The following is a 16,379-nucleotide window of genomic DNA, read 5'->3' as shown; positions in this document are numbered from 1 at the left end:
AATCTCATGGACTTCATCCAATAGACTTATAACCTTTATCATTGATTGCTTATTAATAAATGAAAACTTTAATTGTTCAATGTAAATAATATGATTTCATGATTAGAACTAAGTCTTGTGACAAGCACTTAACACTTCAATGACTGCTCTAGCCACCTTCTTCTTTATTGCCCCCCACATGGTCATTTTACTTGATTGCAAAATTACCTCTCTCTTTAGAACCCCTTCATATTTTGGTGACTCCACTAAAGAGAAGTGATTGCATTAAGTAAAAATCATCAAAAAATTACACAATTAAAAGATATGGAGAGTTTTCCCAACAACCAAGACACACTCATTCCCACATATGTTCAAGACCTCATGAAAATGCTTTAGGCTTCCTAAGAGAGAATACAAATGTTGAAAGATAACAATAAGTGGATGATAGAGGCAATCTTCCAACTTGTATATATCATTTATCGTAACAACCTCTCAAGCTCAACTTGTGCAACAACATGACTAACCAAACCAACTACACAAATGAAAATAGAGAAAATGGTGAATCACAACTGATGCACTAACTGTTGGAAATGCAAATACAATTAATCTCTCCATAGCTAGCAACTCCACCATAGTGATTCCGTCAACCATTACCCAAGGCTTTGTCACGAAAAAAGAATTTTAGAAGTTGCTCAACCATAAGAAAAAGAGTCTCAACTTTTCAAAATTTGACCTTAAATTGTGCTATCCCTATGTAACTGTTAAGCCATATCTTAAGGATTACACCAACCTTAAGTTCAAACAATTCATTGACAAGATTAGGGATGCTTAATACATGTCATAAAGTTTGTAGAGATCTTCAAAATAGCGGGAATAGATGATGACTTGAAGCTAAAGTAGTTATCCAAGTTCTTCACTAAAAGGGCTTACACTTGTTACATCAATCTTACTTCTGGTTTTATAGAATCTTGGAACTAAATATGTAAGATGTGCAATGAAAAATTCTTTTATACTTAAGAGAATGTTACTCTTATTGACTTGAGAAGTGAACATCAAAAATTATGAAAAGATTTCTTTGAGTACATTTAGCATCTTAGAGAATGGGTTCTGGACATACAAGATTCTCATGGCGATCAAATTAGCTAGTGAAAATTGACATCCAAGGTATGTTTGATGAATATAAGGTGCATTTAAATAAAACTATCTCTTCTCACCTTTTTTACTCTAGTTGAAGCTGCATGAAAAACCAATAATACAATCCTTGGACAAAGAGGAGCTAGCCGTTTCAATAAGAGGAACACCCTAACAATAAATGCAATCCAAAGAGAAAGCAAAGAATGGAGCATCCCTCACCCTAATCTACTATCTAGGTGAGACATCTTTAAGAAGAAGACAAAATAAAGAGGATGATTCTCCTCTACCATTCTAAGTCCCACTAGACAAAGTGAGGGCACTTTTTTAAGCATGGATCAAAGATGGACAAGTGAACCTACCTTCCGTATCGCAACAACCAACATAAGAAAAGAAGTCCAACCCGAAGTATTATGATTATCATCAAACCATCGGTCATACACTTGTTGAGTGTCGGAACTTGCACAAAATATTTCACCATGCAAAAAGAAGAAGTGTTGATTGGAAACAATAGATTCAAAAACAACTCACTTTTTACTCATCCATATCCTCGGAGGCATGTGAATGAAATAATTCATGTTCATCACAAGTATCTTTCTCCTTCCTCCAACCAAGCTGAGGATGCATGTACAGCTATCATGGTTACCTTTTCCATTACAAGCTCACTCATCTTACCTATCCGTTTTACTTAATTACAATACTATCTCTCTCATTAGAAGAACCCCTCTACAGAAACAAAATTGCATTACTAGTTTCTTCTCTTTTTTTTCCTTTTTTAATCATATAAATATTTATAAAGTGAAAGAAATAATTTCTGTGCAAGTACAAGCTGTTGATTCGATTGGAACATCAAGGGATGTTTTTCTTTATGTAACATCAAGGGATATTTATTGATGACATGTTGCAGACGCAAATCTAGGTTAGAATAAGATGAATGTATCATCCCTATGATTCAAAATGGACATTGAATATACATGACGCAGCCGTTTAATGGGAAGCTAAAAGGGAAGATTGGTGAATCAACTCCGATCTAGTAAAGCCAGCATCACTCTGGAACCAGGATGGACCATGTGTATTTGCAGAAATGTAAGACAGTAGGCATGGAATTTAGTGATGGTGAACATTGCAATAGCAAAGTGTAAGAAGTACATAGCTGTAAGTTCCAAAAAGACAATATGATATTCTGAATGAAATTAGATGTTACTCCTTTGACAGTAAATACAAACTTTTTCTTGTAGCTTCTAGCCAGGTATAGAGCTTTTATGCAAAATCTTCTCCGAACAAAGTTGCATATTTTGTAGTGCTGCAAATACACTGTTTTTCTTCTCGTTGTTTTTCTTGTCATTATGAATTACCATAAAAGGAAAAACATCCAACTCTAACTTTGTACTGATGTCACAATTCAGGGAGATCCAAACTAGACAACACGAAAGGACTCCGCTATCCTCTTCAAATCCTTGTAATGCCTTTTCCATTGAAGACCTGCCAAAATCAGGAAAAATCATACAAATATTTTATCTTTAACTATGATTAAACGTTATTATTTATGATGATTGATGAGTAAGATAGAAGTACATACCACTTCCTGTTACACTGAATAGGTAAAGGCGATTTCCGGCTGCAGTTGCTGTGATCAATACATGAGGTGGCTCCAACTCATACTGATAATACATTCTGCCATCATGTTCTGCCGTGTTAATGCTCAGCACCTTCCCTTCTACATTTTCACCGATCACCTCTGGTCCAAATGCATTAATCACGATTTCTGGAGGTCCGATCTTTTCAATTCTGGCATTGTCACCAAGATCTATACATCAGAAGACAAACACAGTTAAAACCATATATTGATCACAAAACAAATACTATGTTTTCAGCAGGCATCAGTTACTTTAAAACCACTCAAGTATCCCATGACATCATCCAAATCCAATGGTAGCAACTGTAAAGCCAGAGCCACTAAAGGGATTTTGAAAAACTTACTGTCAGCAAATCTCAGAACTGGTGCAACAATGACAAACAATCGTCCTTCCTTTGAGCTAGCAAACCTCAAGTCTATCTCTGTACCACCTAAATCCGCAATTGATACAGGAACCTGTTTCAGGGATATATAGAATAAGCGAATTGATGAAGCCCCGAGTACTAAGGTAAAGTTAAAATGTAAACATATGAAAACGCATAAGGGATGATAGTACCTCTTCCCATTCTTGAGGTACTGAAAAGGCATAAGGGATGATAGGACTCCATCCAACTCCATGCCCTCCGGACTTGTCATCTGGTCTGCGGTATGTCCTCCAACCTGTCTGAGCACATTGTTTGCTGGTGAAGATAAAGATTCACTACAATGACAAAGCAGATGCAGCTGGCCCTGGTTCTATCAAACTAGGTCTTAAGGGCAATCAATTCATGCTCTTCTTTTCAATGTGAGCTAGGACTGCAGAGTTATTCACATTTTATGAATGCGCCTATGTTCTGTTAATTTCTATCTACAGAAGTAGCTGGACAAAACTTAATCATCTTAATTTCCTGTTACTGTTAATCTAATTATATATCCATCTAAAAACATTCCAAATTTATATGTAAATATGAGTAAACGCTATCTAAGAAATAGCAGCATCTAACGGGACTCCATGTTTTAAGTTCTTTCATCAAGAAATTGAAAAACCTACAATTACAATAGATTCATTTGTACTGGAATAGCTCCCTTCTGATATATGACAAGATATTAAAGGATTTTTAAATAATCATCCCCACCAGTTTAGGAAGTAGTGGCAAAAAACTTTCATTTGTCTTTATTTGTTTCACAACTTTAGACGCTGGGGCGTGTTGCCATATCATGCCAACATAAATAGTTCAAAAAGTTACTAATCAGCAAGTCAAACTGTTACACACCAACCTTGTTCATCTGGCTCAGACAAGCCAGGAATCCTCCCTGCTAGAAGACCTTGTTTGACGACTGCCAATCCCTCTCCTGGAAATCCCAATACAGCCGATGACGCTAGAGAAATCCCAGATACCAAAATTGATCGTCGTCTACTCAAAATCCCCCAGGACTGCTCTTGCTCCTTATCAGCCAAGGCAATTCCTCTTGAACCCGGGACAGCGTTTACGGTTGAAACTCCATTTTCTGGTGAAGATTGAGCAAGACTGCAAGGAGGAGCTACTTGCTGATGACATTTCCATGAAAAGCTACTGCAGCCAGTGAACAATGTTGTGCCCATCTTCTTCAGAACTCAAAATTGGTAACAAAATGAGAATACTAATAATTAATACGCGCCGTCTTCTAAAACAAAAGGTTCAAGAATCAAGAGCAGAACTTCAACCAGCAAAGAAGTTGGTTGTTCGCTTCTTTTGTAATCTCTCTTTTTCTTGAATTCAATAAAAAGAGGGCAGAAGTTTTCTTCGGTATGTCCTTTGTGGACGTGGCCTCACAGCTGTGCATGTTTCAGATTCTTTCCGATAAAATATCTTTATTTTCAGCCTAACACGTGGATTTTCTAGGTTACTACTTTTTAACTTGTCCGAGCCCACAAATTCTTTCAGCAAGAAGAAGAAAACAAAGAGGCTTTGATTTTGAGAAAATAATATATGACTAAATACCTAAAAATTTTCTTAAACTATTTAAAAGTATTTACATATATTTTTATTTTTTTATTATGTTAAATTAAATTTTTAATATTTTATTTTAAATCAAATAAATTTTTATAACTAAAAATTTATTAATTATTATTAATTAAATATGAATATTAAATAATAATACAGTACATTAATATGACATTACGATATAACTCACTATACTTTATTTTTTTACTACGACAATAACATATCAACATCACAAAAAGACAAATAATATTTAAAATAATAATTAATTATTAATTCAAAATATAAATATAATATCTAATTCAACATAATAAAAAAATAACAATTTATTTTGAATTTTTTTCAAGTATTATGTCATAATTAATCTATAACATCCGGCTATAAGAGATTGAATTGAATTTTACAATTAAGCTATATCATCATTAAGAGTTTCTGTAATATAATAAAGTACAATATAATTTCGTGCCATTTTTACAACATTTAAGATTATGCTTCTCTTAAAAGGAGCCAACCATGAGGTGACCCCAAAAAAAAAAATGCTCTACAACCTGAAAGAATTAGTAAATACTAAGAGTCATTCAGAAATTTGACTGCCAATGTCGAAAATTGGAGAAAAGGTGAAAGCAGAGCACTGCGCAATGGAAATGGAGGCAGGGTTGTGCTGTTCTGAGAAGAATTAAGGCAGAGGCATGGGAGGTTTCCAGTTAGTAAATTCAACCAGATTTCTATTCACAATGGATCCATTATGAAGCCAAAATGTCTCCGCTGACTGGTGAAATTGCCTCACTTTCCTCTGAAGCTCCCACATTACTGCTTGCATTGCAGAACATGGCTCCGAGTCTGGAGCATAAACCCACAAGCACCTTACTTGCCTCCCATGGGCTATCATCCCCTCTATCACGTCGTCTGAAAAACAAACCCAAAGTTCAGTTGTTTGATGATGCTGCTCAAGGTTACAATAAGTGGAGCAAGAAGCAAAAACTACCCTATCTCACCTGGTATTGAAGCTAGGTACTCCAAAAGTTCCGGTCCTATTACAGTGGATGGCCACTTGATTGATATCTTTGTGTAGTCAATTACATTCTGAAAAGGTAATTCTACTTTATCGGATAAGATAACTGGAACACATTCCTGTTTAGGGAAAAACAACATTCACATTATTCCAATTGGCCTCCAAATGCGTGTGTGTGTGTGTGTGTGCATGTGCGTGAGAGAGGAGAGAGAGAGAAAGAGAGAGAGAGACCACAAAAAATGACTCATAAAAGCGAAGGGTCCAAGATGACTCTCCACGTGGTGCGAAGCAGAATTTGGCATTGCCCAGATGCTGAAAATATTCCACTCTTCCTAGTTTGTTAGGACCACTGAACTGTAACTCTGGACATTCCAACTGTTTATGGTATCAATATGCATATCTTTACCACAAAATAAATGAGCAAATTCCATTAAAATCAGCCTAATTCATTATTTAAAAGAAAGCATGCTGAGTTATGAGGTTTCATGCTTCAAATCAGTCAACCAGATATGAATCCAAATCCAGACAGTGTTAACAAGCTTCCTAGTAATCTTAGCTGCATGCACACCCACTCACCCACACACAAAGAGCCTGCAGTAAGAATGGGCAACAATATTCTACCTAAATACTAGATACAGGTAATAAATAACAGAATAAGGATACCAAAGCCATAGAATTTTTCCGTTCTAGCACAATATGCTTATTGCATCAGGTAGAACATTAGCCTCAATAGAATTAATAGGACTAATAAACATAACTATTGGCCAAAGAAAACGAACAAAAAACTAATTAACATAACTACTAGATACTGCACATCAAAAATAATAATAGTTACAGTTTGTTGTAATTGCATTGAAACATGTACCCCTTGACTGAGTGAGACTAAATCATCAGTGCATAATCTGAAAGATCACAATATTTCATATTGACAGCAGTTAAAATGTCATAGAAGGAAAACATACCTTGTCTCCATATTGCTTTGAAAGCTCAATCAACTTAAGACGACCGGCCTTTTTCTGTGCCCGGCCTAAATAGTTTGCCAAATACTTTCTCTTTGACAGAGGCAAAGGCTGGACAACAGTAGCCCCTGTTTTAGTCATCCCATCATCAACATTTCCAGGAATGATGATGTCCTTCCATGTATTAAAGGCACTTATGTCTTTCTTATCAGTACGGTCTCCCTGCAAATACACACAAATATTCTTTTTTTAAGAACACCAACACACATATAAGAGAACTTCAATCGCCAAAGGTTTTGCTTGGTAAGAAGGATTCAAATGTGAAGAGAATGAAAATTCAGAAGAGTTCAAAATGGAGACAAAATGACTTAACATTATAACATTTGTAAGATAGGAAAATTTACAGACAATTTGGTAAATTTATAATCTTTTACTCAAACCCTCTTCTTTTCTCTTCCTAATAATTCCAATTTGGAAAGAAAACATAAAGGATTAACTTTGTGGCCTAAAGAGAAAATAACCATCTCCACCATATTCTTTCATCTCACTTTTAATCCTCTAACATGAGTTAAAAATTACGTTCTTTCTCCTTTTCAAACCATCTGTACCCAAGTTACTAAGTAGTTGCTCTACAACACATTTATCAATTCCCCATCTCCTCAAGATAAGAAACCATTTAACTAATAGTTCTTTTTTTCTCCAGTTATATCATATACTAAGCAGCAGCTTTTCATAGTTTTCTGGCTAACATGTAGATCTCAAGTGGCAATTTAAACATAAAAACAATGGGATATAGGCAGCAAAGACCGGACCAAAATAATTTTAGCTGCAAGGGAAGTGAATGTTTCATCCCAAGCAAGTGATTTAACACCAATTTTCAAAAAAAAAGTCCTCAGTTCTAGAACTTAAGACATTTCCACTGATAGTAACTCAATGAATCCAGGAATTCAGACTCTGCCTTCCCCTGTTAGATAAAGAACTCAACTGGAATCATCTAACCAACTAACCATGGTTAGACTCAATGTAGTCAAGGCAGCAAGGAGCATAATACATTTATATCCCCTGAGCTGCAAGGTGTATAAAACCATGAGGTAGAAGCTAACAATATAAAGTGTCTTTAGAGAAAATCTAATAACTAAACGTATCACGAGAGCTCAAACCACAATGAAAGCAAATCTTAATAATTTTTGGTGAGCTTTACAATCAAATATATTTTATCATCTTTGTTTAGTGTATGCATTTGATTTTGCTATGAAGTGACTGGAACATATTGGGGGATGGTTCACTTTGGCACCTTAGCTTTTGGTTCTATTATGTATCAATATTCCTCAAACTGCCCTTTTTTTTCCTGAGTTCCTAAACATTGGCTTAGCATTTGGCCATCATACATTCATAGGCATTAGTGTAATGATCAGTAATATGGTTCCAACTAAAGAAGCTTGGCAAATGCAAAGAATATGACTGATTCTAGTGTTGGATAACCAGATCAATACCTCAGGAGTAAGAATTAGAGAACGATTTATATAAGTCGCCCAAGATCTAAATAAGTGAGCTCCAGCACCACTGCAATCACATAAAAAAAAAAACAACCTTTGCATCAAAGTTAATCAAATTCAAAACCTTACAAAGCAAATTTGTAACAGGCTAACAGTTATACCTTGGGAAAACAAATATGTGGTCACGCCCTCCGGACCTCCTAAAATATGGCATTTGACTCAAAACCTAAAATCAAAGCAACAGTTATATCGTTAATAAACTAACAATGAATAAAAAAAACTTTTTTATCTTTCAACAATAAAACAAAGCTTTACCTTGACGTAAGTTTGATTAATTTCTTTGTCATTGAGACCACCCAACATCCGAACACATTTAACATAAGATGGTACAAAGAACAAATCTGCTTCCTCTTTCTTTCTTGTCCGAAATCGAGATTCCAGTAACAGCCTATGGATTTTGACCTACAGTTTGTTTACTAATAATTAAACTTTAATTTAACAAAATTATTCAAAAAAAAAAAAAAAACAGACCATTCAATTAAATTGAACCTAAAAGAGAAACCTGAGAACCCCACTGGCCTTTGAGACAAGCATTGGTGGAAACGGTGCCGTCTCTTCCGTACAAAAGGTCTTTTAAGCCGTCGATCTCGTTCTCGTCGTAGACGTAGATCTTGAGAGAGAGGTGGGACCCGTAGCCTCGCTCGGGCCACAGTGGTCGTCCTCCGCCGTTCGTTTTGGCAACGCGGAGGTCGGCATCTCGTGATGAACGGTCGGAAATGAGGTTGCAGGGAGGAGGGAAGGATTGGTCGAAGAGTCGTGTGACGAAGAAAGTAGCGGCTATGAGGAGGAGCGCTCCGATCTGGTGAGCACGAGTGCAGGGAGTGTTGCTGTGGGAGTGCGCAGAGAAGATTCGAGGCTTGTTGCTCATTCCTTTGTCTTTCCTAATCTGCTCTTTGGAAATTTCAGAACCAGTCAGTGAACTACAGACTCAACTGTCAAGTAGAGCCGGATTTTGCTGAGCTCAAGCAAAGATGAACGATAGATAGTTTCGCTTTCCGTCTAAACTTCAAAAAGCGACAATTTCAAATCAGTGCAATGGAGAAAACATAATGAGCGTTTGCGGCCATGCCAGAAGATATTTATTTAAAGGAAAATAAAATTTTAAATTGTTTTAGAAAGAAATGAAATTATTATTATTTTACTCTTGATTATTAATTGAATTTTCAACACTCAGCCGTTGAAAAAGAAATAAGAAAAATGAGAAAGTGGCAAATTGCGAAACATGTCATCAACAACATTGTGTCAAAAAAATGATTGAAAGTAAGTTCAATCTTACTTATTAAAATCAAATTCGATAATAAAAAATCTAAATCTGATCGTAAAAACGTCATATATCAATGAAAATTGATTTTGAACTACTATGAATCAATTAATTGAGGTCAATTAAACCTATTTCAATGAGATTTGACTAAGAAAAAGTCGAAAACACATCGATCTCAATTAGCCACACTAGATTAGATCTTGCCAAACCTACGGGTAATAGGTTGAAACTTGAAAATGTAACTTTAATTTAAGGGTAAATTTATATTTTTATATTTCTTTCTTGACAAATATCAAAACTTTTATTTCTTTTTCAGTAAATATTTCATAACATTGTAATCAACTCCAGTTATTTATGGTTCATTGCATTCGGTTGAAATTGTTCCAAACAAGAAACTTTTTTCCGACTTCAGTTAAATAAAATTGCTTTAAATTACTTTTTGTTCTTTTAAAAGTAATAAAAAGAAATAATTTGCTCATTGATTGATAAGGATCTCCCTAATTAAATAATAGGATTCCAATCCTCCTTATAACAAGTCCAAAAAAAGAAAAATTGAGAGTAGTGGACTGCTAAAAAAACCATACCAATTGGGTCTGAGCGAGATCCAAGAAGAAGAAAAACAGATTCACAAAGGTATAATAATATCTTTGGGTCACAAAGTATGTAACCTTTTGCTCATGGATGATTTTCCAGACAATATCTTAAAACTACAACAAAAAAAAGTTGGCAATTACAGTCCATGAAGGCATGAAGTGAGAATTTAAGAAATGATTTTATTCAGGTTTAATATTTAGCTTTTTGGAAGTTACCTAACTGCAAATCTGCAGTCTTCTACCACTATGCAATTTGCATTTTCCCACATCTCTGCATGGTCTATCATGATTCAAGAGCAACGGTGACTTCTGTTTTTTTTTTTTTAAATCTCAATGGTGACTTCTTAGATCTATGTGACTGAGTATAACTGAACTGAGGCCTGGAGTCTTTTGAAACCCCCTACTTACCATGGCCATCCTCATCGTTTCAGCCTTTTCCCATCTGTCTGAAGCTGCGTAAATATTTGACAGCAGCACATAATGTGAATTATGCGCCAACCTGCCAACCTCGTGCATCACCTGTTCTACCATGCTCGTATCCAGATGAACCCGGCAAGCTCCAAGTAGAGCCCCCCAAACTACATCATTTGGTTTCATTGGCATTCTCTTGATTAAATCAAAAGCTTCTTTCAATCTTCCAGCACGACCCAGAAGATCTACCACGCAACCATAATGTTTGACGCTTGGTACCAACCCATACTTCTCCATCTTGGAAAATATATCTAATCCAGCATCTACAAATCCCCCATGTGCGCAAGCTGATAGAAGAGAAAGGAAAGTGATCTCATCCGGCATCTCATTCGACCATTCCATTCTTCTAAAAAACTCAAGAGCCTCTCTGCTTTGTCCATGAAGAGCAAAACCGGAGATCATGGAATTCCAGCAGGCACTTGTCCTGCGACTCATTTCTTCAAAGATCAATCTTGCATGGGCTAAATCCCCACACTTGGCATACATATCCAATAACGCATTCAAAACAAACTGATTAACTACCATTCCCTTCTCCTTAATAAGATAATGGATTTCTTTTCCAACATCTAATTCACCTAACTGTGCACAAGCAGATAAAATACTTGTGATAGTAACTTCATCAGGTTCAAAACCTTCACTTTGCATTTTCCTGAACATTTCCAAAGCTTTCTCACAAAGCCCGTTTTGTGCATAACCTGAAATCAATGAATTCCAGTTCACCAAATTCCTAACAGGGATTCTATCAAAAATGTTTCTTGCTTCTTTTACATCACCTCTCTTGCAATACCCAGAAATCATTGATGACCAAACATAGAAATTTTTTTCAGGCATCATTTCAAAAAGTTCCCTTGCAGCCTCTAATTCTCCATTTGCATTGTACCCATCAACCATCACTGTCCAAGTCACCACATTCCTCAGCTCTAATGGAACTTTATCAAAAAGACGCCTGGCTTTTAAAGTATCCCCATTCCTTGCAAACCCATTAATCATCTCAATCCAAGTCACTGAATTTCTTCCAACTGATATATTTTCAAATAAATCCAATGCAGATTTTGTATCCCCATTTTTCAAATACCCACCAATCATAGCGTTCCACGTCACCACATTTCTTTCAGGCATTTCATCAAACACCTTCCGGGAATCAATCAAATTGCCGCATTTCGAATACATATTCAGCAATGACGAGGCAGTATGTAAATCAAAGGCTACCCCAGATTTGATTGATTCGGCATGCAAAGATTTCCCAAAAGGTTGGGTTGAGGCAGAAGCACAAGCCTTGAAAATCAAAGGAACCAGGGCTAAAATGTAGAGTCCTTTTTGGCGTATTTGGGTGTACAAGGAAAGCACTTGTTTGGGAGTTCCTCGAGAAAGGCGGTTTCTTATGATGTAACACCAACTGGGTTGATTCGGGTTCGAATTGTTTTTGCCTGTTGTTTCTATGGTTTGTTGTGGAAGGTCATTTGGAATTTGTTGTGGGCTTTGAGGCAAGTTTGCCGTTCTCATGTCTCATAATTTTGACTGTCATTGGAGGGAGATTTGTCACTTTTGAGCAGAAAGAATAAAGCTTTATCAAATTCCACCTACGATAATCTTTAATGCTTCTTGTAGTATTGACAGCATGTTTGATCTAATTTTTTTTAATTTAAAAATTTTTATAAAATTTTTATAAAAAAATAATAATTTTTAAAATTAAATTAAAGTTATTCGATAAATTTATTTTTTATAAGTTTCTTTTTATAGATAAGTTTTTTGGTAAAATAACTTTAATGAAAATTATCAAGATATTTAATAAATAACTTTTTATTAATCACAAATATTTTTATTCAAAATAAAAAAATTAACTTTATTTTTTATCTATTTAAAATAAAATTTTGAAAATATAAAAATAATTTTTTTATAACATAAAGTTTATAATTAATAATTAATTATAAAAAAATTCAACAAATAATTTATAAGTAACACATAATTCATAAATAATTTTTTATTAAATAATAATAAATAAATAAAATCAAAAAAATTGAATCAAATAAAAAAATGAGAGATAAAAAAAATAAAAAATCGACTACTAAAACCTTTAACCTTAACAATGGAGGGTAACTTGTAAAAGAAAAATATAAACATAATGTGGTAACAATAATTCAAGAAAATCACGTTTAGCTATTGATATCCTTACCAACAAAGTTTACTTCCATGAATAATATTATCTCAACAAACATAATCAACAAATATTATTTAAATTTTCATCTAATTTATCTAAACAAATATTGACCTATTTAATTAATTATTCTAATCATAATTATCAAATATTACATACACCATAAAGAAGTTAAGAATAAATAAACATTACATAATTATCATATCATACAATAATTTGAGAAATATCAATTAATAAAAAGAGTTTCCAAAGTCTAAAAAAAGATAGAAATAAAATTAAAAACAAAATAGAAAGAAAAAGAAGAAATAATACCTGAATACAATTTTGAATTTTGAATCTTATTTTTTCTTAAATTTTGTAAGAATAAAAAAAAATCTTAGAATGATGATTTGTAAAAAGAGAAAGAGGAGAAGGAGATCAATAAGGAGAGAGGAAAGAGAATTTTTTGAGAGAGGATCTTTTTGGAAAATAATAGCTCTCTTAATTAGTTGGCATGTTTTAAAAAAAAAAATTAAGCTATTTCTTTTTAAAATTTTATTCTTAAAAAATAATTACTTTTTTTAAAGAATTTTTTACAAAATCTTATTTGGCCCAACTTTCTTTTAAGCAGTAAGTAAGTTAAATACAAGTTAGGCCAAATGAGCACGAAATACAAAATGCTTACATTTTTTGGAAGACATGAGTTTAATTTAGGCTAATAATAGAAAGTTGTTGTCATCTTCTTTATATGTGAAAATTTGTTAGTTTCTTGCATGAAAATTGAAGAATCCTAATATAATAATACTAATATTGATAATAAGTTACATGATTAATCAGAAAAAAGATCAAAAGAGGAAGACAAGAATGTTAGAAAATTGGAAAATAAATGAAAATAAAATAAAGCAAATAAAAATACTAGGTAGTCTGAGGCATGGTATCACTGTCACTAAGGATAATTTTTTATCTTTTGGAATATAAAACTCAATGTAAAAGGACTGTAGCAGTTATCTACTAGAATTCAACAAACATTTTTTTATAGTTTGCACAAACTCTTAAGAGATGACATGAACAAAAAAAAGAAAAAACCCAATTAGGAAAGAAAGGAAGTAGAAAAATATGTTGAAAATAGAAAAGGAGGAGATGAGAGGCTCTTAGTGTTTTGTGAATAAGGTAAGGAGGCTGTATTTATATGCAGAGAATGAAGTAAATGTTGCACTAAATAAGGTAAACGTTGTACCAAATCAGGGAGTTGAGAAAAAGCTTAAAGAAGTTAAAGAAAAAACTGGTCAACATGTATACTTAGTCAGGTATACATGGTAGCAAACTTAGGAGAGTCATTAGCATGGTAGAGTCAGATAGACATTGGAGCAAAACCAAAAGAGTTAGGCAAGCATGATAGAGTTTGAGTCTAATTCAATCAAAATCTGAAATATGTACACTTACTTAAGTATACGTTGTAGCAAAATTAGAAGAGTCATCAGCATGGTAGAGTACTTAGTCAAATAAATGTTAGAGCAAAACCATTCACTTGAGCCTAACTTGAGAAAAATCTAAAATTTCTCCAAGATTTGGCCCAATCTTGTATGTGCATGAGCCCACTCATTTTTTCCTGCTTGCAACAAGCCCACAATAGGCTTTCATATATAAGGCATTCACCTCTCTTATATTTTGGCAATGTATGATGTTTGAATTTTATAAAATATATTATTTTCTAACCATCCTTCACATATTTTAAAAGATTTCATAAGAAGTTTTGCTGGGTCAAATTTCATTTAAGTGCAATGCATAGTCACTGGTGCTTTTTAAGTTATGAACCACCTTTAGAAAGAATGAAACATAAGTCATAGAATTTTGGTGAAGTTTGTAATTTATATGAACCAAAATTCTTTATGTGAAATATAGTTTTTCATCAATCACATTACACCCTAAAATTTCTATTGTTCAACGTAGTTTTGTGCAAATAGGCCATACGCGTCCTTAGTTATTCATAAATGCTCTAAAAAACTAGCCATAATTCTCATAAGAACAACCCCACTCCACACTTATATAGGTTGATTCCATCAAGTGTTTACTGTAGTATAATACACTAACCATAAGGGATATGGAATGTATTAAGAGTTTAACTAAACTTTTCTTCCATTGCAGTTTTGTACTATGTACACACCATAAGATGGTTAATAATTTTACTAGTGCATTAATTTATCAACAAATAACTTGTTATTACCCATGTGAACCTAATTCATGGGATCTCCCATCACATAAGTTGGGTTACTATTATTTATTGATTTCTTCAATTGGCTTAAATCCCATTCCTCTCGATGTAGCATGAATTAATTTTCTTCCCAAGGGTGTAGTCAAAGGATTGGTCAAATTCAACTCTGACTTCACATAATCAATGGATATAATTCCAACTCTAAGCAGCTGCTTTACTACATCCTGTCTTAAACAAATGTGTCTATTTTTACCATTGAAAATTTTATTCTTTGCAATGGATATTGTTGCTTGGTAATCACAATGCATAGACATAGAAGGTGTTGGTTTCATTCCCAATGGAATATCTATTAAGAGATTTCTCAACCACTTAGCCTCATTGCTAGCCAACTCTAAAGCTACAAATTCTGACTCCATTACAGATTTAGCAATTATTGTTTGTTTGATTAATTTCCAAGTTATAGCACCCTGACCAAGGGTGAATACATAAAAATTTATGAATTTTATCTCATCCGAATCAGAGATCCAATTAGCATCATTGTATCCTTTTAATACAACAAAAAATTCATTATATAAAATACCATAGTTTATGGTACCTTTCAAATATTTCATCATTCTACTCAAGGCAGTCTAATGATCTCGATTGAGACTTTGTATATCTCTACTCAGTATAAACACAGCATAAGCTATATTTGGTTGAGTATAATTCATCAAATGCTTTAAACTCCCAATAATCTGTGCATACTCAGGCTGAGCTATACTATAACCTTTATTTTTTCTTTAATTGGATGGTACTATTATAAAGAGTACTCATAAGTGTGATATCAAAATGTCCAAACTTTTTAAGTAACCTTTCAACATAATGCTCTTATGTTAGCATTAAGCCACTATTACATCTTATGATTTTAATACCCAAAATAATATTAGCTTCTCCTAGATATTTCATATCAAATTTGAAAGCCAAAAAATATTTTGTTTTATTGACCACATCAATGCATATACAAAAAAAAAAGGCATATCATCAACATATAAGCTAATAATCACACATTCACTATCAACAGTTTTTATGTACACACATTTATCAACTCCAACAGTAGAAAATCCATTACTAATAAGAACTTAATCAAATTTCTTATGTTATTGTTTTGGTGCTTGTTTTAAACTATATAATGTTTAGTCAATTTACAAACTTTATTTTCTAGATTAGGATGAGCACATCCCTCGATTTGTGTCATATAAATTTCTTCTTCTAAATCACCATTTAAAAAAACAATTTTTACATCCATTTGATGAACAACAAGTATATAAATTGAAGCTAAGGCAAATAAAACATGAATAGATGAAATTCTTGTTATTGAAGCAAAACTATCAAAATAATCAATATTTTGTTTTTGAGTAAAACCCTTTGCAACTAATCTAGCTTTGTATTTATCAATTGAACCATCAGAATTAAATTTTCTTTTAAAAATCCATTT

At 33.5% G+C, this 16,379-nt stretch overlaps 3 protein-coding genes across 3 annotated transcripts; all 3 read right to left on the bottom strand.

Moving 5' to 3' along the window:
* Positions 1-2,216: 2,216 nt before the first annotated feature.
* Positions 2,217-4,481, bottom strand: LOC110416232 (thylakoid lumenal protein (Mog1/PsbP/DUF1795-like photosystem II reaction center PsbP family protein)). Its single transcript, XM_021428142.2, has 5 exons — positions 4,004-4,481; positions 3,303-3,406; positions 3,091-3,202; positions 2,690-2,917; positions 2,217-2,592 (listed from the first exon to the last, which is right to left on the bottom strand). Exons 1-5 carry the CDS (start codon positions 4,326-4,328, stop codon positions 2,528-2,530), a joined length of 834 nt encoding a protein of 277 aa, XP_021283817.1. The 5' UTR covers positions 4,329-4,481; the 3' UTR covers positions 2,217-2,527.
* A 614-nt stretch (positions 4,482-5,095) lies between these two features.
* On the bottom strand, positions 5,096-9,266 carry LOC110416231 (Exostosin family protein). The gene is made up of 8 exons (XM_021428141.1): positions 8,737-9,266; positions 8,490-8,636; positions 8,336-8,400; positions 8,172-8,241; positions 6,682-6,900; positions 5,951-6,094; positions 5,703-5,838; positions 5,096-5,613 (listed from the first exon to the last, which is right to left on the bottom strand). Exons 1-8 carry the CDS (start codon positions 9,100-9,102, stop codon positions 5,384-5,386), a joined length of 1,377 nt encoding a protein of 458 aa, XP_021283816.1. The 5' UTR covers positions 9,103-9,266; the 3' UTR covers positions 5,096-5,383.
* An 832-nt stretch (positions 9,267-10,098) lies between these two features.
* Positions 10,099-12,103, bottom strand: LOC110416230 (Pentatricopeptide repeat (PPR-like) superfamily protein). Its single transcript, XM_021428140.1, has one exon. It carries the CDS (start codon positions 12,060-12,062, stop codon positions 10,419-10,421), a length of 1,644 nt encoding a protein of 547 aa, XP_021283815.1. The 5' UTR covers positions 12,063-12,103; the 3' UTR covers positions 10,099-10,418.
* Positions 12,104-16,379: the final 4,276 nt, after the last annotated feature.

Source organism: Theobroma umbraticum, unplaced genomic scaffold (genome assembly GCF_002168275.2).
Source record: "Theobroma umbraticum cultivar Fairchild unplaced genomic scaffold, ASM216827v3 scaffold_51.0, whole genome shotgun sequence".
In the NCBI taxonomy this organism is placed as follows: domain Eukaryota; kingdom Viridiplantae; phylum Streptophyta; class Magnoliopsida; order Malvales; family Malvaceae; genus Theobroma; species Theobroma umbraticum.
Note: the sequence above shows the minus strand (reverse complement) of the source record. Positions and strands in the feature narration are given on the sequence as shown.

What these genes read in the sequence shown, in the direction of transcription:
- LOC110416232 (XM_021428142.2), bottom strand. Translation starts at nt 4,328, where the DNA reads ATGGGCACAACATTGTTCACTGGCTGCAGTAGCTTTTCATGGAAATGT. An exon ending in GTCTGAGCCAGATGAACAAG is followed by an intron (nt 3,407 to 4,003) that starts GTTGGTGTGTAA and finishes GTGCTCAGACAG; the next exon opens with GTTGGAGGACATACCGCAGA. An exon ending in AGTTCTGAGATTTGCTGACA is followed by an intron (nt 2,918 to 3,090) that starts GTAAGTTTTTCA and finishes TCTGATGTATAG; the next exon opens with ATCTTGGTGACAATGCCAGA.
- LOC110416231 (XM_021428141.1), bottom strand. Translation starts at nt 9,102, where the DNA reads ATGAGCAACAAGCCTCGAATCTTCTCTGCGCACTCCCACAGCAACACT. An exon ending in TTTATGAGTCATTTTTTGTG is followed by an intron (nt 5,839 to 5,950) that starts GTCTCTCTCTCT and finishes TTCCCTAAACAG; the next exon opens with GAATGTGTTCCAGTTATCTT. An exon ending in GTACCTAGCTTCAATACCAG is followed by an intron (nt 5,614 to 5,702) that starts GTGAGATAGGGT and finishes TTTGTTTTTCAG; the next exon opens with ACGACGTGATAGAGGGGATG.
- LOC110416230 (XM_021428140.1), bottom strand. Translation starts at nt 12,062, where the DNA reads ATGAGAACGGCAAACTTGCCTCAAAGCCCACAACAAATTCCAAATGAC.